The following is a 25,095-nucleotide window of genomic DNA, read 5'->3' on the forward strand; positions in this document are numbered from 1 at the left end:
CGCAGCCCCACCCGCTCGCCAGTCCTCCGTCGGACCCTCGACCCCGAGAGAGCCGGAGCCCATGCCCCAGTCCCGCAGAGGACGGGGACCCCGCCTGGCAGGCTCCCGAGTGGCGAACACTAGCCTCCCGCGGGCGCCGGCCCAGTTGCCGGGGCGAGCCGTCCGCGGGGCCCCGCCGTCGAGCCATGCGCAGCACCTCACCCGGCGGCGCCATTCCTCGGAGCAGGTCCCAGCAGGGCCGGAACCGCAGGCTGACTTCCGCTCGGGAAAGTGGCTCCAGGAGCGCGCCGGAGGAGACGCCGGGGACTCGCGGCAGGCTCCGCGTGCTAAGATGGGCTCTAAGAGCAGGTCAGCCGCCGCCGTCCCGCAGGGCCGGGCTGCTCCCCGTCGCCGCGGCCGGAATTCCGGTCCCCGCGCGCAGGCCCGCTCCCCCCGGCGCCAGAGCCCGCTTAGAACGGGCGGTCTCGCAACGGTCCTATTCCGGGCTCTGCCGGGACGCGATTGGGCAAGGCTTCAGGGCGGGCCGGAGACGGGGCCTCCTTTGATTGGTCAGTCGCCTGTCACTCGGTCGTCTCTGCAGCCCGGCCAATTTTAAAGAAATGGGAAGGGTCATGTGCGTAAGGGTGGTATTCAGGGTGGTTCATTTCCCCCCCTCTTTGGAAAATGATGGTAATTTCCTCCAAAGGTTGTCTCGGTTGTTAATAACTGACCTATGAGTGACATTTTATCTGATTTGTAAAGCGTTTGTGTTGACTCAGTGACTTTTCATAGTAACTCTCCGAGGTGCGTAGTAACCAGTTTACAAAATTACGAAGTTAACAGGCTCACAAATGGAAGCGACTTATCTAAGAACTACAGAATAACTAACTGCATTTATTGAGGGTTAGCAGGATAGCCCGACAGTGCGCCAAGCACTCTGCGTGCACGATTCCATTTACTCCCTGGCACCGCTCTGTGAGGTATGTGCTGTTGGTCCGTTTTGTAGAGAAGGAAACTGGAGGATGTGAACCCAGGCAGTTTGACTCCATAATCTGTGCTTTTAACTATTATGAACATACGAACTATGCACAATATGGTAACTCATTGTCATTATTAGTGCCCCAGATATTATTATCCCAAATAGGGAGAGTCAGTTCTTGCTATGTCTGGCGCTGTGCTGTTCAGTAGATACTAGCTACATGTAAATATTTAAATTTGAATTTAAATTAAGCAAAAATAAAAATTCAGTTTGTACTCGCTACATTTTAAGTGCTCAATAGCCATGCTTGACTAGTGGATATCATATGGACAAGGCAGAATTATAGAACATTTCCACTATCAGAGAAAGTATTATTGGACAGTGCTGATCCAGAATATGTAAAGGAATCTTTCAACTCAATAATAAGACAACTGCCCAGCCAGTGTGGCTCAGTGTTTGAGCGTTGACCCATGAACCAAGAGGTCGCCAGACTGATTCCAGGTCAGTGTACATGTCCGGGTTGCAGGCTCGATCCCCAGTAGAGGGCATGCAGGAGGCAGATGATGGATGTTTCTCTCTAATCAATGTTTCTTTTGTTGTTGTTTTTTAAAATGTTTTATTGATTTTTTTGAAAAGAGAGAGGAAAGAAGAGGGAAAGAGAGAGAGAAACATCAATTGGATGCCTCTGGCACGCCCCCCTTACTGAGGACTGAACCTGAAAATCAGGCATGTGCCCTGACCAGGAATCAAACCAGCGACCTTCCAGTCGATGCTCAACCAACTGAGCCACACAGGCCAGGGTTCATCCATGTTTCTATGGCTCTGCCCCTCTCCTTTCCTCTCTCTAAAATCAATAATTAAAAAAAAATAACCTAAAATATTTAAAATAACAAGACAACCAATAGTGTGCTGGAGCTGTCTCATACTAGTTTGCAAAGTCAATTCTTGAATTTATCAGGAGTTTGCAAATTGGTTGCTAAATGTAGCTACTTAGAAAAATTAATTATACAGACTTACAATGAAATAAAGTATACTGAAAACCAAACTCATCATTTCCTAATTGTTTTACTACATTTTACCATTTTCTATGTTTTTGTGGCAGCTTATCTCTGTTATATCTAGATAGTGAAAATATATGACAGTGTGCCACTGCACATTTCTTCCCAAAGTACCATTGGTAGCTTGATTTGGCCACAGTGGGAATATTTACACCATAGATTCAGCAAATGCTGGTCAGGGCACTTGCCCAGGTTTCGGGTTTGATCCCTGGTCGGGACACATACAGGAGGCAACCAAAAAAAAATCATAAAGATGTCTTTTGAAAAAAAATGGAGCTGGAGCTGCCATGCCAGAGGAACTGCCTTGCATGTCTTATGTCTCAAACCTTGGAATGTTAAAACAGGGCAGAATAACCAAGACCTGTTTGCAAAAATAACCAAAAAAAAAGCAGTTCTTCTAACCGATGACTACCTGACTGAAAATTTAAAACAGCCTAGAATTAATGTCACTATATTATGTTACCTTCACTAATAGAAATGCTTTCCTTCTATTAATGTAATCATTTCCCTTCCGTTTCTCATAAATATCCTTTGCCTTTGTCTCCTAATCGGAACATTATTTGGGCTTCCACCTGAATTGATTCCCAAATAGCTATTCTTATTGATCTCAAATAAATGCTTGTTTGCCTCTCACTTTCAAAGGCCTTTTTTTTTTGCCCTAGCTGATTTGGCTCAGTGGTTAGAGTGCTGGCCTGCGGACTAAAGGGCCGCGGGTTCAATTCCGGCCAAGGGCATGAACCTCAGTTGCAGGCTCCATCTGGTTGGGGCATGTGGAAGGCAACCAACTGATGTGTCTCTCTCACATCAATGTTTTTCTCTCTCTCTTAAAAAAAAAAAAAATAGGCCTTTTTATTTTTAAGTTATCAATTTATTGCTTTGTTATTATCTAAACCTACTGGCAGATAAAATGTTAATAGAGATTAAACTTAAAAATGTGTCATGTCTATAGACTACATTGTGAGTAACACAAAAACTTGAGGAAATATTTTTCTATTATTGAAAACTATTGCCCGCCCAGCCGGGCGTAGCTAAGCGGTTGACCATTGACCTAGGATCCAGGAGATCAAAGCTCGATTCCCGGTCAGGGCACATGCCTGGGTTGCGGGCTCCATCCCCAGTGGGGGCGTGCGGGAGGCAGCCCATCAATGACTCTCTCATCATTGATGTTTCTCTCTCTCTCTCTCTCCCTCTCCGTTCCTCTCTCTGAAATCAATAAAGACAAATTTAAAAATAAAAGAAAACTATTACCCAAAAAACATTATCATAAATAAGTGAATCATATAGTAGAAGGTGTTGTGTCTATAGAAAAAAAGAAGGGGTAAGGGGGATTAAGGGAGGTGGGGGGTATTTTACCTCAGTCCCCTTTTTTTTTAATTGAATGTATTGGGGTGACATTGGTTAATAAAATTATATAGGTTTCAGATGTACAATTCTGTAATACATCATCTGTATACTGTGGGTTCACCACCCCAAGTAAGTCTCCTTCCATCACCATTTGTCCCCCTTTTACCCTCTCCTACCTCCCCCCACCACCCTTTCCCTCTGGTGATCACCATCCTGTTGTCTAAGTCTGTGTTTTTGGTTTGGTTTTGGTTTGGTTTTTTGCTTAATCCCCTCACCTTTTTCACCCAGCCTGGCAACCCCCCTCCCCTCTGACAGCTGTCAGTCTGTTCTCTATGAATCTGTCTCTATTTTGTTTGTTAGTTTATTTTGTTCATTACATTCCACATATGAGTGAAATCATATGGTACTCGACTGTCTCTGACTGGCTGTTTCACCTAGCATAATGCTCTTCAGGTCCACCCATGCTGTATAGCAAAAGGTAAGATTTCCTTTTTCACCACTGAGCAGCATTTCGTTGTCTTAGTCTCTTTTTAAAAGTGGCATAGTGTTTCTTATCTATCCATTCACTCCTTGTGAGGCTGACAGTGTCCTAAGTGCTGAGGATACAACTATGACCGTGTAGACAAGATTTCTCCTCTCATGGAGCTTATAGTCTAATGGGAGACTGTCAATAAAAAACACAATTTAACTTGATAATTGTAGGTAATGATTAAATACTATGAAAAAATAAAGTAACTATGGGACTGGGGTGGGGAGAGGCTGCTTAACCTAGATTGGTGATCAATAAATGCTTCTGAAAAGTGATATTTAAGCTTTTACTTGAGTGATGAGACAGAAGCAGTCCTGAAAAACTAATTTTTCTAATCCCTTCTTTATTCCTAGGATCCGTAGTTGGGAAGTAGTGATCCCTTATGCTTCTGACAGTGATTCAGGAAGTGTGGATTTGCAGCTGAGCAACTTAGAGGATATTAAAAAGGGTCCAAGTAGCCTTGGACTTACAGGTAAAAGGGGGAAAGGATGGAGGGTGAGGGGCATCTTTTTTCGAGTCAAGTGGCTGAGTGATCAGCCCTTGACTAGACTTTGACAATGAATTTGATCCCTGACTTTAAGACCTTACAATATGGTTGGCAAGATGAGATAAGATACATTATTCTAGACATACAGGAAACTAACTTGGTCCTGAGACAAATAATCCTGCTGACTTGCACAGTCTAAGCACTAGAAGGATTCTGAGAAGGGAAAGGTAGGTGTGGGTGGGATCTGGATTGGGCTGCAAAATAACTATCTTTCATTCTACAAACATTTATTAAGTACCAGTTGCTGAACATACAACAATGAACAAAACCAGCATGGTCCCTGCGCTGAGAAGGACCAAAATAAGTAAAGAAACAGTAAATAAAGTAATTACAAGTTGTAATAAACACTATGAAAGAATTAAACAAGGGGCTGGGACAAAAAATAAGGAGATGGGAACCTACTTTAAAACGATGTTTGTCAGAGAACCCCTGTCTGAGACTGCTGTTTAAACCTAAAGGTCTCAAGGACATGAAAGAGCAACCCCTGTGAGAAGTAGAGGAGAGAGCATGCCAGAGAGGTGGGGCATGTGCACGAGACAGGAAAGACTATGGTGTGTTTGAGGAACTACATTCATTCGTTTGTACATTTATTAAACAAATATTTGTGGATACCTTTTTGTGCTCTAAACACTGATCTAGCTGCTGGAGATAGAGCAGTGAACAGAACAGACACAGTCTACTCACAGAGAAACAAATGATTGGGACTCAGTATAATATGTGTGACTGGGGATGGAGGTGGGGGTAAGGAGCCAATAGAGAGGCTAATTAGCAGCTAGGAGGATACTTAGCCAAAATGGGCAAAGAGGGGATTCAGGAAAGCCATCCTGGAGCTGAGCCCTGAAGGGTGAGTAGGAGTTAGATATGAAACGAGAGGTGAGGGAAGGTGGGAGGGAGGAAGGGGAAACATGCAAGCAGAAGGAAAGCTTGTGCAAAGGTAAGATGTGAACGAGAACATGGCTTCTACTGTGGGCCACATACTGGGATAACTTGTATGTATTTCCTCACTTAATCCTCACAATAACCCTGTTTTACAGGTGAGGAATCTAAGACTTCAACAGGCAAACTAACTTGATAAAAGTCATAGAACTAGTAAGTGGGAGAGGAGAGTCAGGACCCCAGCTAGTCTGAAACTGAGATGTAAAGTTTGTGCTCTTAACCACTCCACTACAGTTCACTCCCATGTTTTTGTAGCTTGGGAGGCCCTTAGAGAACATTGAATTTGTAATTGAGAAAACTGAGACCTTTAAAGGGGAAGGGACTTGGGCAGAGCAAACAGTGAAGGTGAGAACAGGACCTGTCTATCCTGATGTTCAGTGGCTCTGCCCACTACACCGCATAAGTTTACATAGTACGGGGGCATCATCTGACATCTTTCTTTTGATATTAGACTCAGACATCTCTGTCATCTCTTGACTCTCTCTGGAATCCCTCACAGATAGGTTCAGAAACCTAACCCGCGAGGACCCCTTCAGCGAGGCCACCGTTGAGAAGCTGATCGAGTCCATCCAGGAGTTTTTTAATGGTGAGCTAAAGGTATGCACAAACAATCTTTACAAGTTATCAAACTTATTCCTCCATTCTAACAAATATTTTAAACTCTATTTGTTATTTCTTTTTATACAAATAATTTATAAGCTATAAATTTTATATTTATACTTTTATGTTTATTTTTACATTTATAATATATATTTGTATACACTTATAAATTATATTTATAAAAGTTATTACAGTCTTATAAAAACAAAAAACATAATAAAAATTAAAAGTTAATCTTCCTTAATTCCACTCTCCTGAGATGACTACTGTTAACATTTTGGTATATGTATTTTCAGACTTTTTTCTCTGCATACCAATGAATGTAATCATAGGAAAATAAACATCAGATATGTTGGGAGAAAAAAATTTCTAAGTCAACTCCTAAAATCTATATTATCCTGCCCTGGCCGGTGTTGCTCAGTGGTTAGAGCATCGGCCCATGCACCGAAGGGTCACGGGTTTGATTCCTGGGCAAGGGCATGTACCTCGGTTGCAGGTTCGATCCCTGGCCCCACTTGAGGTACGTACGGGAAAAATCAATGGGAAAAATATCCTCTGATGAGGATTCACAAAAACCGAAAAGTCTATGTTGTCCTACTTAATACAGTATTCCATTGTTTCGGTGAAATATTCATTCATTCACTTATTCTTTCTGTGGGAGTACATAACAGAAGAATTTATCTTAACCTGGGAATAAAGGAAGGCATTTCTGAGGAAGTGACCCTTAAGCTCAGACCTGAGGAATGATAGGAGAAAATAGAAGTTAGAGTTGGAGGGAGTGTCCCAGAAGAAGGAAATGGTGTATTTGACAACCTTGTGGCAGAAAGGAGCAGAGTGTGTTTAATGGACCCAAGGAAGCCTGGGATGTTTAAATCAGTGTCAAAGGTGTGTCATTTGTCAACAGACGCTTAGGTTTCCATATTTTGGCTACTGTACATAATGCTGCAATGTCAAGGGAGTGCAGACATCTCTTTGAGATCCAGATTTCATTTCCTTTGGATACATACATATCCACAGTTGGTTTTGGTTTGTGAAAATTCATCAAGCTTTACATTTTCTTTATGTATAATACCAATAAAAATTTTTAGAAACACAAAAAACCAGAATGTTGGTCTTCACTTTTGACTCAGACTGTTCATGTCATAAAGGATTTCTTTGTAATTAATAATGGGCTTGGATTACTGCAGTGAATTGGGAGGGAAAAGTCCAATTCTTGCCTTGATGTGAATCCACAGCCAGTCAGGGAAGTAGCCAAATTAAGAAGGTAATTCTGTCAGAGTATTACAAATGCCATGGCAGACATATACACATGTAGTTTATGGATACACTTAGGAAAGGCACCTGGCCCTGCTTCAGGAGAAAATGCACGATCCAAGTCTTAAAGGATATATAGATTTTAGTCAGTAAACAAAGAGAAGAAATGTAGAAAATTCAGAAGGTACAAAGGCCCAGAAGCAAGGAAGGGCAACATAAAAGTTGATTGGACTAAAGCACTGAATGCTGCCAGGCCAGGTGAGAGATGAATTTGAAAAGATTAGCAGGGGTCACATTTCAAAGGGCCTTGACCTCCAGGGGTGCTATTGAAAGATTTCTGATAGAGAGTTAGTTACCAGGTCAAATTTGCATTTTTTAAAGGGTGAATCTGATGATAGCCCGGAGAATAGATTGGAGAGAGGCAAAACTAGAGCAGGGAAACCTGCCTGGTGCCACATTGTTATACTAATCCCGGTGAGAAAATCAGGCTACAGAGTCAGTTTCTTGCTATGCATTGCTTCTTGCTTTCCAGAGAGAGAGCTTATACAAGTTTTATACCATCTATATTCTGGGGGGGGGGGGGGGGGAGGTTGGAGACTGGAAGACCTTTTCTCAAGATTGTGGAATTATTGGTCTTTTATTTTCTTCTTTATACTTTATTTTTTCCAAATTTCTATGGTAAGTAGATAGTGCTTTTTTATTTAGAAGAAGAGAATAATACCAAAGAGATTTTGTTCTTCAGATCAGAACTTGTATTTTAATAGGAAACGGTAAAGACTCAAAATAATGAATATTTAATGACATCAAGAGAGCTAGAAGTAACAGCATCAGAGGTCACCTTTAGGAAGCTTAATCAGACAGCAGGATACCAAGTGACTAGGTGAGGAAGCAAAGACTAAAGGTGGGGAAGCCATCGCGGAGTACCTGGAAATCTAGCTGAGAGGGAAAACCAGGTCAAACCCTGGCAGGGCCAGTGGACAAGGAATCCAGTCCTCTGCAGTTCATTCATTCCTCATCATAAGAGACTGATCTTGGGTTGAATGAGATGTCAGATGATTAAAACCTTCAAGAGACTTCCAAAGCCCTCTATAATCACCAAGTGGGATTATAACGTATAATTGTGTTTTTATCATTTTTTCACAAATTCAGAGTGAACATGAGAAGCTGACATACCTAAGATCTTTGTCTTCGCTCAGCCGAACCTTACCTTATGATGAAACCACGGAATCATTCATTCACAGCCACATCGCAGACATTGTGCATGTCCTATACGTAAGTACGGCGACTTGATTACGAATTGTTGGGACCGTGCAAATTCAACGACCTGGCTAACAAATTTTTTAGGAGCTTCACCTATATGGCCGACTCCCTTACCCTTTTCTTACTTCAGCATCTCTGCATGGCGGGGAGATACTCAGGGGTGCTCTACAGTGTGATCATCCTTGAAAACCAGCTGAAAAAGGAGTGGAGAGGAGAGGAACAGCACACATTTCTCAGTGAAAACAATGCTGTGTTCTCATTAGTCAAGCAGTAGTTCTCAGGCAGACTCAGTAATCCAGTGCCTAGGTTCAAGGACCAGCTCTGCTTCTTTCTAGCTCTGTGACTTGATTTTGGGAAACTCCTAACCTCTCAGTGCCTCAGTTTCTTCACCTGTAAAATGAGGATAGCTGTATCTGCTTCACGGAACTATTGGGAGCATTAAATAAGACATAAACATAAGCTAGGTAGCACGGTACCTAACACATATTTTGCATTTAAGAAACGTGATTGTAGGTGTTCGCAGCTGTCCTTGCTCTCTAACCCCAGCTCCACCTGAAGGAGAAGGGGTTAAGTAAAGAGGTGTCCTTAGCACGGCTCCTTCAAAGCAGACTGCCCACAAATCAACCGGCAGCAAAGCACCCAGGAAGCAACTGGCTACCAAAGCCACTCGCCAGAGTACGCCCTCTACTGGAAGGGTTAAGAAACCTCATCGCTGCAGGCCTGGTACTGTGGCACTTAGTGAAATTAGATGTTATCAGAAGTCCATTGAACTGATTCACAAACTTCCCTTCCAGTGTCTGATGTGAGAAATTGTTCAGGACTTCAAAACAAGCAAATTTCTTATTGATGGCACTAAATGGTGTTTGTAGCATTTTTATCATACAGTAGATTCCATCCATTCACTATACTTTTCTGAGTTGTCCTACATGCAAGTACATGTTTTTAATGTTGTCTGTCTTCTGTACTGTTCCTGTAAATTTGCTATTAAAATTCATTAAACTAGTTTTAAAAAGAAACATGATTGTGCTCTTTTTATTATTATTTTTTGTCCTATTTGTAATTAACTCCAGCCGCTCTCTGCCACTAACTCATTCATTCATTGCCTTATTAAGTGCCTGACCGTCCCAGACAGCGACCTGGGAATTGGGGCTACAAAGACAAAGAAGAACATAATCCCCGTTTCTGCAGCCAAGCAAGGTGTAATCAACTGTTACAGGGACTGTGACAAAAGTTTAAATAGGTATAGTGAGGGTACAGAGGAGTGACTGAGTGGTCAATTCCATGTCAGAGGCTCCAGAAGGGCTTTACAAAGGAGGCGATGCTCTAAGAAAGCACTTAACTTGTTGATGCTTTAGTTTTCTCATCTGTGAAATGGTCCCTTCAGTTTTTCTAAAGCTCTAAGATTCTGAATCTGAGATTTCTTACACCCTCCAGGGAAATGAGCAGCTCTTTTTCAACACACAGATTTAAAGGCTGATCAGATTGATGATTAGCTTTCAGAATTGAAGGCTAACCAGTTAACAGGTTTGTTCAGCAATAGACAGTTATCAAGGATCTTCTGTATCTAGAACACTGGTGCTTTGATAAAGGACACACATTTCCAAAAGTGTAAATTGATTTCTTCCAAGAGTTTACAATCCTTTGGAAGTGACCACACCTCATAAATAGACTGAGAACTATTCCCAATAATACATCAAGAAGAGCAGGATGCTGTAATGCAGATTTTAAGAATGGATGCAGCTTTCTGCTTGGCTATAGTCCACAGACAGAGGATTATAGGCAGCTATAGGACCCAGCCAAAATAGCATGATTCCAAAATCCCACTGTCACAAGAATTGGCATGGTTTAACCAGCCAGCTCAGAAGATCCACAAGTGCAAGTCTCAGACAGCAGAAGCATGCTGAATTTCCCTGTGCTCTGCATCTGGATCTGACCAGCCAGTAGTAGAATACCCACTGTCAAGTAACAACCAAAGTGTGGGCTGGCAGGGGGTTCAGCCTAGAAAAGTTAAGGGTAGTTGTTGTTTGTGAGAGAATCGTGTGGATTATTGCATCATTGTACAAGTCTGCAAAGTCTCTGCAAGCCCACGTGCAGGAGCTAAGAGAGTACAACTCCCAACAACCGAGAGGAGAGATGCCTGAGGAGAGGCAGTTCTGCTGAGGAACCCACAGGAGGAGAAAACCAGAGTCATTATAAAGAAAGAAGAATTTAAGAGCATTTGCCAGTCTTACGAGCCATACCCATGTGGGCTCTTCAGGATCCCAATGAAAAGAGCCAAGGAAGCTAAGGACATAAACAGGAAGGGGGGAAAATTTGTTATTAGGCTTTACCAAAGAAGATGTATAAATAAGCACACAAAAAGCTGCTCCATTGTTGTGATTAGGGAAAAGCACATTAAAACCACAGTGAGATTCAGCTATGTACCCATTAGAATGGCTAAAATGAAGAAAGATAATGCCAGATGTGGGTGAGATACGGTGCAACTGGAACTCTTACACACTGCTGGTGGGAATCTAAAAATGGCACAGCCACTTTGGAAAACAGTTTGGCGATTTCGTAAAAAGTCATGCTGACATATGAACCAACAATTCCACTCCTAGGCGAAGGGTATGGCTGCACAGAGACGTGTGCATCAATACTCATAGCAGCTCTGTTTGTAATAGCTAAACACTGGACGCTGCCCAAATGTCCACCAGCAGATGAATGGGTACACAAATTTTGGTATATCCACACAACGGAGTAATACTGAGCAGTGAGGAGAAATGAACTATCGATACATGCTACAACTTTCACGACTCAGAGTAATCGTGTTGAGTGAAAGAAGCCAGACAAAAGAGAGGAGGTACTTACTATGTGATCCTATTTATATAAAATTCTAGAAAGTGCAAACCTTTCTATAGTGATACCAGGTCAATGGTTTCCTGGAGGTAGAAGCAGACTGGGAAGAGGCAGGAGGGAGAAGTTACAAAGTAGCACTGGAAAACTTTTGGTAGTGATCCATTTGCTCAACATCTTGATTGTGGCGATGGATGATACACGTGCCTTTTAGACCTGACTGATTGAGAAAGAGAAAACAAAGGTTTATCCCGGCAGAAGTGCCCATGCAGGTTGAAGTCAGAAGGGAATGCAGACCTGGTGGTTTCGCTACAAGGGCACTGCCTTCACCTGCATTCGAGGTGCATGGCTGCAGGGGCGCTGTGATCAAATGGATGCGGGAAGTGAGTGAAGGAGAAAGTCATAAATGCTTTTTTATGAGCCCCGGGAAGGGGCACCATGGACAGCAGCAATTGAAGGCTGAGGTTGGGGCAGAGGGGAAATAATGAACTCACTTTTTAACACCAAGTTGCCAGCTTGTAGCTGTGATCTTCGTAGTGATGCTGCTGAGATAAGTAGATTTGGGCAACCCCGGGAGGCTGAAGGCAGAGCCTTATCCTTCGTCCCTCCCGGACCATAAAACCCTTAACGTAACTAAACTCCTTGGGGAAACAACGAAGAAGAGCAGCGGGCCCCCAGCGAGACCTGACCAGAACTGGAAATAATCACTAGTAATAAAAATAACGACTAATGGACACTGTCCAACAGCTGCCGAGGGCTTCTAGATATTATGCATGAATTAGCTCATTAGTGCTCACAGCTACCCTATGAAGATAAGTACAGGTGAGGAAACCGAGGCCCAGGGAAGGTTGAATAACCTGTGTCAGCTCAAAGAGCTAGGAAGAGGCAGAGCCAGGCCTCAGGGTCCGGCTCCGGAGAATAAACTCCTAGCCTGGCCACTGTTGTTGCCTGTCCTGTGGAGCCGAGGGGTAGAGCCCTCTGAAGCCCACCCACATCTCTGATCATTTGGCCTAACGACTTGGCACATTCTCCACTCTCTCTCCTAAAGCTCTTTCCCTCTGATTGCAGATTCTGGTGGAAGAGGAGCCCCTGCATTCTCTCTTCAGCCCTGTGCGCCAGGAGGTCTTTGTCACCATCACTGACCTCAGGTGACACCCATACACCCCCTACACATGTGTCCTGGTTCTTCATTCAGGGCCAGTAGCAAAGCCAACTGACATGTTCCATATTTTTAACTTCTCAAAACTATTTAGATAGAGAAGTGAAAGCCAATTCCATGTTTTGTGTAAGAACTTTGATTTCATGTATGCTACCGTTCGTATCTGAAAGGCCTTATTGGAGCCTCCTTAGCGTTCAGCTTTGTCCAAAGTATATTCCATGGAAAGTTACTACCATGTCTGCTTCATGACAGAGTTTCATGGTCTACGAAATTTGGAAGGGCTGTCTTCTGTTTACCTTTCTTGGAGGTTTGTACTGCACATGAACTGATTGAAGATTTTTAACTTGGTTTAACCTGCCATTCCCCAAACTAACAAACGCTCGGCAGAACACACTTTGAAAATTGTACTCGACTGTTTAGACTGTAGCAGGCTTCTCTTCCATGGTTGACCTGGAGGCAAGCCCGGAAGGACGTCGCTCCTGTGACCTCCTGGGGAGGCAGGGAGGGTAAGGAGAGAAGGGTGGAGGCTGAGCCTGAAACTCCTTCTCTAACCTTTTGTAAGATGTAGCTAAGCGGACTGACGAGCGTGCCATTGACCTCTTCCATCGGAATGACACACCAGTCAGTCTGCCCTTTCCTTTTGGGTCACTTTGATCTCCACGTATCAGTGTCCAGTCCCACTCTCCCCAGCTTACTGTTCCCAAACTGTCTTCTCCTAGTTACCAAGATGTCCATTTGCTCTTTGGCTCTGAAGATCGAGTGGACTTGTTCAGTCTTATCACCAAAAGTATAATCACTCTGCCCTCTGAAAAGGCTCTTGCCCAGCTGCATGAAATCATGCCAAGTGGGTCCTGCAACTCAGAGGTAACTCACACTTTGCTTTCATAACTTGCCATCGCCAGGGTCAGCTGATATTGGCCACTGGAGAGCGCATTTTATTTTTTGGAAGCAGCCAAACACCATTCAAGCCAAGTCTGGTGAACGGAATAGGTGGTTATGTGAAATAGCTTTCCTCTCCTCTTCATTTTGTCTTTCCCTTCCTTCCTTCTCTCCTTGCTCTTGGCTTTAAAATAAGGTGGAGGGTTCATACTCTAAGCAGGTATTTAGGGTTACCATGTGCTAAGCATCACGACAGGCAGCAGAAATAGAGCGGTACCCTCCCGTCCGGGAGCTTACGTCCTAGTGCTGGTAGATACCATATCAGGTGGTAATAGTGCTGTGAAAAAAATGGGGAGGCCGGCCGGGCGTGGCTCAGCGGGTGAGCATCGACCTAGGATCCAGGAGATCAGGGTTTGATTCCCGGTCAGGGCCCATGCCGGGGGTGCGGGCTCGATCCCCAGCAGGGGGCGTGCAGGAGGCAGCTGATCATTGACTCTCATCACTGGTGTTTCCATCTCTCTTCCTCTCTCTGAAATCAATAAAGATATATTTAAAAAACTAAAGCAGGGAAAAGAAGATAAGGAGTACCGTGGGTGGGAGGCACAGGGCTTTTGCCGGGGGTGATCAGGCGACGTTGAAGAGAGAGGGTGTGGCTGTCTCTGGAGGAGAAGCTTTGGGGCAGAGAGAGGAGGAAGTGCAAAGGCCTTGATGTCTCCCTGCCCCTAGTAAACTGGTTGGCAAAGCGACTGCTAGCGGGACGTCATTCCCCTTTGCCTCAAGATGTCAGAAAGGGCCACGAGCCAAACTTTAAAAGTACTTGGATGCCCCTAAGCGATTCCCTAAGTGTATTTAGAATCAGTTAGCTGTGTTCCCGGTATGTTGGGACATCCATGCAACGTGCACATACATCGTTTCACAAACTGCCTCCCAGTGCTTCTGCGCTGGTTCTGCACCGTCAAGTGAGGTCTCAGGATGACAGGGGAGCCTGACAGTGCAGGCATGGGGCGCGACATGTGGTGGCATCACGTACCCCTGTGCCTTTTCAGTGTCTCTACAGGCAGACGTTTCAGGTGTTCTCTGAGATGCTCCAGAGTTTGGTGGTAAAAGACCCACATTTGGAAAATTTTGACATCATTTTGAAGGTAAACAGGATATTGGGGAGAACGGGAAACTATTGACTGGTGAAAGTGGAAGAAAATGGGGCAGGGTTAAGTTTTAAGAGAGAGCCTTGGGTCAGACTTGGGTTCAAATTCTGACTCGCTGCCATTCATTGGTTATAAATTCAGCAAGGAATGTGATTTTTCAGGATCTCATTTCTTCACTTTTAAGTTGAGGTAACATTAGGGTACTGAGTAAGTGGCCTTGGGTGCGTGGTTTAAGTGGCCGCTGTATTCCTCACGCCATGATTGCTCACTGCTGCAGAAGGGTTTCAGTCAGTGACCAGAGGACAGGGCCAGCCTCCCGAATGGGAAAATAGGCAGCTGCCTGCCAGGTGAGATTTAAGTGTTGTCAATCCCCCCTGCCCCCAGCACCGTCCCAGCACGTGCCATTCCATCATCAGAAATGTACTCGTTGGAGGGCATTTGCCACAGTTCAAGCATCTTGCTCTCCTGGCCCTTTCCCAGGTGCAGATATCCCAGAAAGGGGTAACCCTTTCAACTGTTATCAATCCTTTGTTCCTAAGGACAGAGGGTCATTTATCTTTGCCACGATCAGCCTTAACATTATTTCTCATTTCTCTTATTTTTGTACGTCAACATGGCAGCCAGATCGGGTTCCTCTCCTCTGCCCCGTGTGCCTTACACTCTCCTGCCCTGGCAGCTTAATTCCCGCCGTTTCTCCTTCATGAAGCTCCTACCCGTGGACATTAACTTTCCCATGAGGCCTTCCCTGACTGTTGTAGGCAGGCACCGTTTCCCCACCCTCAGAGTTCTATAATAGCATGGCATTAATTTCCTTTCTTTCCAAAGCAGGTTTCAGAAAGCTGAAAACGTATAGAAGAGTAGAATAAATAATTGAAGGAGGTGGGATGACGGGAAAATAAATCTGGGAAGTGAGCCCCCAAGGACACTGGCCCCCAATGCCCTAGGTCTCTGTGCCTCGTTTGTCATCCTGCCACTTTGATTTCCAACCGAGACTAGTTTATCATTTAGGGAAATATATATCTTCAGGCACAGTAGTGACATGTGGAACTTCTCTCTCCACGTTTCCTTCCACACAGAATCAGGCGTTATCCCAGACCTTCCCGGTAAGTCATTCAGGCTCCCTTCATTTATCGTAGCACATGGACCCATGGTTACAGTCGGTTAAAGACCACGAGCGGGAGCGGGCCACAGCCAGCGTGGCTCAGGTTCTGAAGTGCTTGTGCATGCATCTCAACTTGAAGGTAAGCAGCCCTGCACAGGAGGGAGGGTCCAAAGCCATCCTATTACCGCCTGTCCCCTCCTCCTGTGACTCCCGGACTGGTGACTCCCTGGTGCTCATGTAATATCATGGCACTTAGCATTATTCACGTGCCTACCCTCTCCTAAAAGTCAGGCGGCTTGAGCCAGACACTGTTTACTAATCTTGCAGCCTCATTGCTTAGCCCGAGAGCTAGAACATAACAATAGAGTAAATGATTTTGAATGAATAAATAAATGTAACCTAAAAATACCTGAGGGCCCACAGCGATAGCCACTGCTAACATCTTTTTACTCCTCCTGACTACGTTTTGTGTGTGTGTGTGTGTGTTGGGGTGGGAGCCTCTACTTCAGTTCCTTCCAGTTTGTTCTCTATATGTAGTAACAGCTGGAGTAATCGTCTTAAAACCCACATCTCTCTTTTGATCCAGTAATTTCCAACTGTTCTTAGAATACCAGGTCTTGTATGACCTAGCTCCTGCTTGCCCATGTACCCTCCCCGACTCACTCCAGCCACATTGGCCTGCCTCACGGTCCTTAGCATGCAGAGCTCTTCCTGCCTCCTGCCCTTTGCACTCACTACTTCCTCTGCTTGGAATGACCTTCCCTAACCCTTCACACAGCCAGCCTCTCCTCAATCTTGAGTGCTCAGTTTAAATGTTTCCACCTCAAAAAGGCCTTTGCTTACAGATAGATCTACCCTTGTTCTCTGTCTCAAAGCTCTCTTTCCTTCCCGTGGCTTCTTAGAATCAAAGGTTATCTTGCTGGACTATTTCTTTATTGATTTATAGTCCATTTCCCTTTAATAGAATGCAGATTTCATCAGTGATCATGTTTGTCTTGTTTACCACAGCATCCCCAATGCCTAGCACAGAACATGCTACACAGTAGATGCTCAATTAAATATTTATTGACTAAATGCAGGTCAGCTCATGTCCCTTCTCTGCTCAGAGCCCTCCAGTGGCTTCCCAGCCCACATGGAATAAAATCCTTACACTGTCTAAGTTGCCATGTGATGTGGCCCCATCCTCGCCTGCCTCCCATTCCTTTCGCTCTGGTTTACTTGGCTCCAGCCAGCCCAGCCTGCGCGTCCCTCAGAAACACCACACACCGCGCCTTCTCTTTGCACTTGCTGTTCTCTGTCTGGGACGCTTTCCTCCCAGATTCCTGCGTGGCTAAGTCCCGCATTTTAACATTAGTGGGGTCTTCCCTGACCATTCTAACACAGCCCTTCCTGCCCTGCCCTCTACAAGTTTCTTCCTCAACGCATACATCGCCGCTCAATACACACGTGCTATTTGCTCCTTTACGACCCCCAACTAGCGTCTCACCTCCGTGAGCAGGGAGGTTGTCCTTTGTTCACTGCCCATGTCCCCGGTGCCAGTCTCAGCGCCTTCGCTACGCGTGCCGTAGTCATAGCCAGTCCCGGCTTATAACTGATGCGCAGTATTTGTTGATCGGCTGGCTGAGCGAAGGCTCTGCCGGTGAGTGAGGGTGTCACAGGCTCCGCACGTGCTGCTGTGTTGCCGGTAAATCGGTGGTAGAGGTGGTGTTCACAATATTTCAGCGCATTTTTGCTGCCTCGGTCCTAGAAACAATGGTGCTTTCTCAGCGTGGCCCTTTGCTTCTTGTCTTATGGACGACTTGAGTTGTGTTGCATGGGACGCTGCATTAGCCCGGAGAAGATTCAGAGCCGAGCTCCGGCGCCTGCCCCACGGCCTGCCTCAAGCACACGGTGACTCTGCGTCCTGAGTGCTAACCAAACTCTCAGCTTCATTTATCTTTCCTACCTGCATTTTTAAATTTATCCCACTTTCTTCATTATTTATTTTAAATTACATTTCTTTTGCTGGGATGGTTTTTGCCTGCTACTTTACTTTTTTTTTTTTTTTCATAATAGAGCAAACTGTCAATAAATAAAATTTTAAAGTAGTGTTAAATGGTACACCTCAACTTTGTATCCAACTTTTCACTTAGAAGACTAGTACATTTTCCTACCTTATTATAAATTCCTAGGATACTTGATTCCTAATTATTATATTCATAGAGTGGCTAAACCATAGTTCTCTTTACTACTGGAAAATTATTTTCAATGGGGGGGCCTCTAAAAACAGTGCTAGAATGAACATCTTTATATACAAACTTTTTCATGTTTCAGATTGCTTACTTACGTTACAAGTTATCGTATTGACTATCATTTGCTGAGTATATTATATCCACACATGTTAAAATTTAAGCCTCAAGAGATCCAAGGGCTGAATGCAACTCTTGCACTTCTCTTGAATAGGTGGTAGAAGTGGAATTACTTCTCAGCAACTTAAATCTAAAGCCACTAAATACACCTGTATTCTAATGGCATTTTCTTTTCTCCCTAACTAGCTTCCACTGCGGTTCCAAAGGCTTGGACACCTAGTGGCTCTGATGGTCCTACTGTGTGGGGACCCACTGAAAGAGGTGGCCGAGGAGGCTGCAGAGGGCGTGCACTACCTGCTGCACATCACCCTGCGGCTGAAGTGTAAGGCGGCCAAGCCCCGAGTAAATCCAGCACAATGCAAGCACCAATCCTCCTGCGCCCTCACTCCCCACAGCCTAGAAAGCCTTTTTACAGTAGTTTACAGTGAGAAAGGTACATAGTCCATAGGCAGAGAGGAAGCAACACTGACTTAATAATTAGAATCATACCACTGGATCAGACCCCTCGGTGTCAGCCACGCACATGGCCATGGAGTTAAGAGTATCTAAACATGTAGCCCTGTGGACACACTAGGGTGATTAGTTTGGTCAGAAGTTTGGTCAGAAGTGCCATCATTTGGGCCTTTGTTCATTTATTTATCTCATAAATGCTTACTGAGCACTTACTTGGGATACAACAGTTACCAGAATATAAGCGGTCCAGTCCTTATGTAACATAGTCTAGGGGGCAAGTCAAACAATCAAAGAATCAACAAATAACTGTTACTATAAAAAAAAGATAACTGCCATGAAGGGAAATGACAGGGGCTATGAGTAAGAACCCAGTCTAGTGTGGGGGTCAGAAAAGGCCTCTCTGAAGACAATCTGAAAAATAAAGAACATTAGCCAGGTGAACAGGTAAGAAGAGCATGCTGGGTAGAGGGACCAGCAGGAGAAAGGGCTTTTAGCAGGTGCGATGAGCTTGAAGAGTTGAAAAGTAGAAAGAGGGCCATGTGGCCAAGGAATGAACCATCCCAGTTAGAAGAGACTTTAGAAGATATCTAACCAGGCATCCCCCCAGTGCGTGAGTCTCAGCCTACGCTGTCCCCACCAAGTGGCTGACTGAGCTCACTCGTCCCAAGGATAAGCTCCCTGCCTCCCAAAGTAGCAGTCTAACCTCTGGGCAGCTTCGAGTATGAGGACCATCTACCAAGTCACACCGTCAAGGAAGTATAACTGATTGCATTTCAACAAATATTCATGAAGCTCTTACTGTTCTCAAGCGGTGTGCTGGTGAACAAGGCAGACAGGGTCCCTTCCCCTAAAGGGTCCCTCTCCCCTCTAGTTGGAGAGACAGTGTCCTCAGCCAAGGGCTCCAAGACTTCCCATAGATAGATTTCTAGTGAATATGAGAAAAACGAGGCACCATGAGGGAGCATCGGTAGCCTCGATAATCAGCAAAACCGTACACATGAAAAGTTCTGATACCAGAATTATCAGACACAGTACCTGAGCTTCATCGGGAGAGCCCTCGACACTCCTCACCCACGGGGAAGGCGCAGCATGTCTTGGCTGTACTCTTAAATCGCCCAAAAGCTCTGCTCTTACTAAAAACTCTTTTCTTTCATTTTGGCCCTTCTTATATACTGTCCTATAACAGAAGGGAAACAAATCAGCCTTCAGGTTAACTCACACTCCTTCCCCAGGCATTTTTATTCAAGTGAAAAGACAAGAAGGGTGAGATCAACCACATCTGCAGAATCAGAAGAAAGAAAGAAGCCGGAAAGTATCAATATTTTGTCAATATTTTGTATTTTCTTCTCAGATATCACCGAGGACAAGAAAAATCACCTAATCTTGAGAGGAGCAATGAAAAACTGTGAAGAACTCCTAGAGTTCTACAGTAGTAAACAGCTCTACAGCTGTCCCTTCAAAATCGCCAAGGTAACCAGAATGGCAAAGACGATTAAGACAGCTTGGAACGTTGGAGAGGATGGGAAACAGCCTGAAGTCTCGTACATTTGTCCATGGGGATGTAAAATGATAAAAACACTTTGGGAAACGTTCTGGCAATTTATTATAATGGGGCCAATGCCACTGTTTGGATAGCTCTTCGACAAGCTGTGCTCCCATTAATTCCCCCTAACCCTAGCCAGCCTCTTGGGCACATAAACCCTTGTCACAAAAAGGAGCTGTGGGAGAGTGTAGTTGACCCAAAAAGCCATACGCTTTTTAATTAATGTATTTATTCATTGTTCACCAAATACTTAAGCATCTCCTAGGTACCAGGCTCTATGTTAGGTGACAGGGGGAAAAAAGAAAACCTCCAGATCTTACTCATGTCGGATCAAAGGTATCAGGTCATTTTAATTCTAATTTCGATCAGTTTCCTCATCTGTACAAGGGGGATCTGTAAAAATCGGGATAACTCAAATGCTGTAAGGGCTAAATGAGATGCTCGTATGGAAAACGCTTTGCCTAGTGCCTGTCGCATAGTAAGGGCCTAGTCATTATACCTATTACAATCCCAGGAAGGACTTTACACCCTCACGGGTGCAATGAGAAGCAGAATGACACATTCTTTTAATACACTATCTCCAGACAAGGTATTTTAGCTATGCCTGGCTAAAATATAGCACGATGGCTTTTCCTTTAGTTCTGTTCCTGTAAAAGTGTGACTCCTTCTGAGGATCTCGGTAATAAAGCTTCTTTCTAAAAGTTGAGCTATAAAAGGCCATGCACAGGCCCATCAGTGGGCACTTGAGCCACTTCTAGTTTTTCACCTTTATAAACAAAACTGAAGTAAACAGCATTATACATATTTAAACTCTTCTCTGACTGTTAACGTGGAGTGACTCCTTGTTCAGGGCTCTGTCATACCGCATATCTTGGAAGTTCCTTTTTCCTAAATCATTTCAGATCTTCGAAGTTTTCCTCGATTCAAATGAGCTCTGCCAGTTTGTGCTAACTGTATTGGATGGCCTAAAAAATCTGAAGCATTCCGGCACGCAGCAATTAGCCGGAGAATTGCTGGTATCATTGGTGGAAAGAGCGGAGTCCCGATTTGAGAAGGTAAAAAGCTTCGTGGCCATTTCCTGGGCTTGAAATGATCAGCAAGACCTCTCCTGCGGCTGCAGAGGCCGCTCCTGCTTCTGTTCAGCTGGGAGCTAGTGAAGGCGACCAAGGTCAAAGCCTGAGTCCATCTGGCCAATGTTGAATAGGCATCCTTTGAAGCAGTGTATAACAAACGACCACTATGTGTGCAACTAGGGAGGGACATTTTTTAAAACCTAAGGTGTAGTCCATATTTTCTGGAGGAGTGTTGCTTCCTGGGAAGATATAATTATCATATATGAGAATGGTAACTTCAATTTAGATCCTTACCCAGGTTAATTAACAGCGTCAAATTTTTAAAAAATCAAGCCATCAGTGATCCTAGAGGGGGGCTGACTTAGTAAGTATAAAATGGAGAAAGTTTATGTAAATGTATCTAAAACTGATACATCAAGAAACAACAATGTAGATATGGAAGGGCATGCAGGGAGAGAGAAGAGTGGTTGTCCCTGGAACAGGCAAGAGAGAGCCTTGAAATCCCACTGGACCTTTAAAATTGTGTGTACTTTGATAACAATAAAAAGTAATTTTTAAATGCTATTAAAATAGCAAAGATGCAAAAAGAACAATAAAATGAGAGCACAGTGAGATGGACACATATCAGTTGGGTGCTTTCAGCTGTTAGATCAACTGTGAGAAGCTTAAACCAAGGGTTTATCATCTCATAGAAGAAGTGTGGAAGTAGAGTGCATGTTCTAGGATCGGTCTGGTGACTCAACAGGCATCTTTCCACTTTGCCTGTTTATATAGCCAGAAGGTACTTGCCACAGTTTCAGGCTTTATGACCAGATAAGACAAGACTACCCAGCGAAGAAGAGACATGTTTTCCTTCTGTCCCTTTAATCAAAGAGGAAAGTCTTTCCCAGTAGCCCCCCAGTAGATTTTCCCTCAGGTTTTACTGGCCAGAATGACATCACCTGCCATCCTTAAACCAGTTTCTGGCACTGGTGGTAATGACAGCTGTTCTGTATGAGGCAGTTGAGGACAGCCTCTCCAAGATGCTGACACACCCACGGAGCCCTGGCGTCATGAGTTTATGAGCAGGGACAGTGGTTCAAGCAGAGATATGGACCAAAGCCCAATGGCAGGTGTCACTCCTCTGCCAACTCAGAGTCAGAGTGAAAACCCCCAGCTTCCTTGCAACACTAAATTTAGTAGTTAGCCTTATTGTAAAATCAACACGTAATCATTAAGGAAAAATCAGAAAAACATAGAAGCCAAAAAATTAATATCACTCAAAGAAACATTACTGACATCCTCGTATATATGTCCTTCCAAAAACTTTTACATGCATATACATGCATACAGGTATGTTTTAAGTAGTTTTCATAATAAATTTTTAAAAAAATAATAAAGATTCTGTTTTAAAAGTCACCCCCAGGGCCTTTCAGAAATAACCACAATATCCTCAGTAACTGTCAGTGTCCCTCAGGATTAAGGTCTTAGTCACTTCTTTTCTCTCTTCAGGTGCCGGAAATTGTGGACTTTATCTGTGCGCAGCTATCCATGGTCAGCCAGCCTAGTGTCCGCCAACAAGTCATAACTATCCTGAGTTTTTTTATCTCCAGGCCCAAGTACACAGATACAGTGATCAGCCACCTTTTGTATCATCCAGTCCCGTATGACAGGTAACAGAACCTTGGCGCGGCCTCTGGATTAAACCTGGGCGTGTGGCACATCCCCGAGGATTGCAGAACATGGTCGCTCTCAAAAATCTAACAATATTCTTACAGAGGAGATAAGATACAAATAGATGCCTGCAATATAAATCAGAATGCAGTGCATAAGCATACGGAAACAATCCAACAAACCCAGAATAAAGAGCGTTTTACAAGATGGTTGGGCTGAACTCTTCAAAGAAGCTAATGTCACAAAAGAAAGAATGGTGCTGGGGGCGCTGTTCTGGGTGAAAAGGGAAAGAGAGGCACCCATGCAGCACGTGACTTTGATTGGGCCCTGGTGAAAGGCAAGAGCTGTGATTAAAAATTTTGAGAGAATTTAAATAGAGACTCTATACTAGGCTATTAAGTTACTGTAGTTTTCTTAGGTGTGAAATGAATTTTCTTAGGTGTGTAATATGGTTTATGCAGAAGAATGTCCTTATTCTTAGGAGGTAGATACTGAAGGATTTAGGGGTGAAGGTCATGAAGTCTGCAATGCGCTTAAGAGAGATTTCGCCAAAACGTAAATGTATACATGTATAAAAGAACAGAATCATAGAAGGAACAAACACGATGCTTTTTTTTTTTTTTTTAGGTGAGTGGCTTTCCTAGTTGGAGGCACCCAGGAAGTTCCAGGAGAGGCCCTTACTGGGAAGGCAGCGAGGCGTCAGGAGAGGGCTCCAGGTGCCCGGTCCCTACCACTTTAACCAGAGTAGCACCTCTTGTATCTGCTTTGTAACACTGTGATTCTGGGTAATCATTTAACTTGAAGAAAAGATTTCTCAGCTTTAAACTGTTTGAAAACCACCTTCTTTTTTTTTAATTCTCACCTGAGGATATTTTTTCCATTGCTGAAAGAAGGGCTGCCCCAGCTGAGTTTTTAGTGTGAATCACCAAGTAGACAGTCGGATGGGGGAGTGGAAGAAGCATTCTAGACAGAAGGAATCGTGAAAATAAATTCCAGGAAGGTATGAAACAGTTTAATGAATGCTCATTTGCAAGTGATGGGCAAGCAAAAACAATGTCACACCTACAAAATCAGTGTCACGGGACGCGAGCCCCGTTCCATATTTTTAACAAACTCCCCAGATGATTTTTTTTCACTCTAAACTTCGTGAAGGCTTACAGGGCCATGTGCGTGTTTTCCTGATTCAAATGCACTTCCAGCACACTTACAAATGTGCAGAACCAAAAGCATTTTAGAACGCTTCTTTCATAATAAATAGCTTCTTAAGCACTTCATTTACTCCTTTAGGAATTCAGATAAAAACATCGAGAGTAAGTAAATATGGGGATTTCTTAGTTTCATCCCAGAATGAATGCCAATATTCTACAGTCTGTTTCCCCAGTCATGAGCCCTCTCGGTATCCCACGCTGCCTGCAGCCTTCCCTTCAGGTGTCTTTGAGAAACTCGCTTTGTTGAATTCACAGATTACAATTGCCAAAGTAAGGAGTGAGCTGTGGGAATTGTCTTTAAGCCTCTCAATTTTTAGAGTGATTCGGAAAATCACACTTTAGGAAAACACTGAGTCTCGCACACAAAGAGACCTAGGTGGGTTTTGAAAATAAAAGGATGGGTTAAAAGCATGAGCAACCTCCGATCTTCTGCTTCCCTGTACTGCTCCTTCACAGTGTTTATATAACTCAGGCCCTATGTCTGAGTCAGGGGTAGAAGACAAGGTATTACGTGCTGTCTTTAAGAAGAGACATCTTCTAAAGAAGATGAAAGCTTTATTTCAGGCCTTGACCTTAGCCAAAATTTGAAGATCATACACTAGATTGAATAAGTATGCCTTTGAATGCCTCTGTAAGCTTGGCATTGTGCTGGGCCCGGGGATTCGTAGAAGCCAGGCGTATCCCCTGCCTTCAGAGGAAACGGGTAGACACACCTACAAAGAACTGACAATAACACATGTAAGACTGAGGCAACCTCTGTAAAGAACAAATTTTTAAAGTGTCCTGGGCACTCTCAGGAGCGGCAGGTGAGGAAGCAGCAAAAGCTTCATAGAAGAGGTGACACTGGAGCTGGACCTGGAAGGATTTTGATGGGTAGAGGTGAGTTTTGGAAAGTGCCTTTCAGTTTAAGGAAATGACATAAGCAAAAGGTATGTATAGGGTTTTCAAAGCTCATTGTTTACTTGGTGAAGGTGACTGGTGTGGGGTAACTAGAGCACAGAGTATGAGGTAGGGAAGTTGTGAGACTGAAAAGGTGGGTTAGGGCGAGTTTGTGAATGGTCTTGAAGTCTGTGCTATGGCAATGGGAACTTGGGAATTACTGTTATGAAATCAGATAGTTAAGTTTTTTGCTACCCTGAGGAACTAAACAGCAGGAAACCTCTTATAGATTGGGTTCCAAACAGACTAAACACGTGTGGTCACAATAGGCC

General features: G+C 44.0%; 3 protein-coding genes across 4 annotated transcripts in view; 2 read left to right on the top strand and 1 right to left on the bottom strand.

Moving 5' to 3' along the window:
- The window catches only part of RPN2 (ribophorin II), a 51,911-nt gene extending 51,629 nt beyond the window's left edge, over positions 1-282 (bottom strand). For both annotated transcript variants that reach the window (XM_081149783.1, XM_081149782.1), the window contains exon 1: positions 202-282. In XM_081149783.1, coding sequence (XP_081005909.1) covers positions 202-214 — 13 coding nt within the window. In that variant the 5' untranslated portion in view covers positions 215-282. The remainder of the gene's footprint in view (positions 1-201) is intronic.
- MROH8 (maestro heat like repeat family member 8) lies at positions 1-20,403 on the top strand. Its single transcript, XM_081149784.1, has 10 exons — positions 1-348; positions 4,243-4,361; positions 5,872-5,969; positions 8,376-8,498; positions 12,390-12,469; positions 13,200-13,344; positions 14,406-14,501; positions 15,641-15,745; positions 18,141-18,276; positions 19,759-20,403. Exons 1-10 carry the CDS (start codon positions 62-64, stop codon positions 20,040-20,042), a joined length of 1,473 nt encoding a protein of 490 aa, XP_081005910.1. The 5' UTR covers positions 1-61; the 3' UTR covers positions 20,043-20,403.
- Positions 20,396-25,095, top strand: part of LOC308562323 (maestro heat-like repeat-containing protein family member 7) — a gene marked incomplete at both ends in the record, with an annotated part of 20,116 nt that continues 15,416 nt past the window's right edge. The window contains 3 exons of the mRNA XM_081148317.1: positions 20,396-20,428; positions 20,853-21,005; positions 22,515-22,675. Of these exons, the coding sequence (XP_081004443.1) occupies positions 20,396-20,428; positions 20,853-21,005; positions 22,515-22,675 (347 nt within the window). The remainder of the gene's footprint in view (positions 20,429-20,852; positions 21,006-22,514; positions 22,676-25,095) is intronic.

The sequence above is a fragment of the Miniopterus schreibersii genome, assembly GCF_964146895.1.
Source record: "Miniopterus schreibersii genome assembly, chromosome: 10".
Classification (NCBI taxonomy): domain Eukaryota; kingdom Metazoa; phylum Chordata; class Mammalia; order Chiroptera; family Miniopteridae; genus Miniopterus; species Miniopterus schreibersii.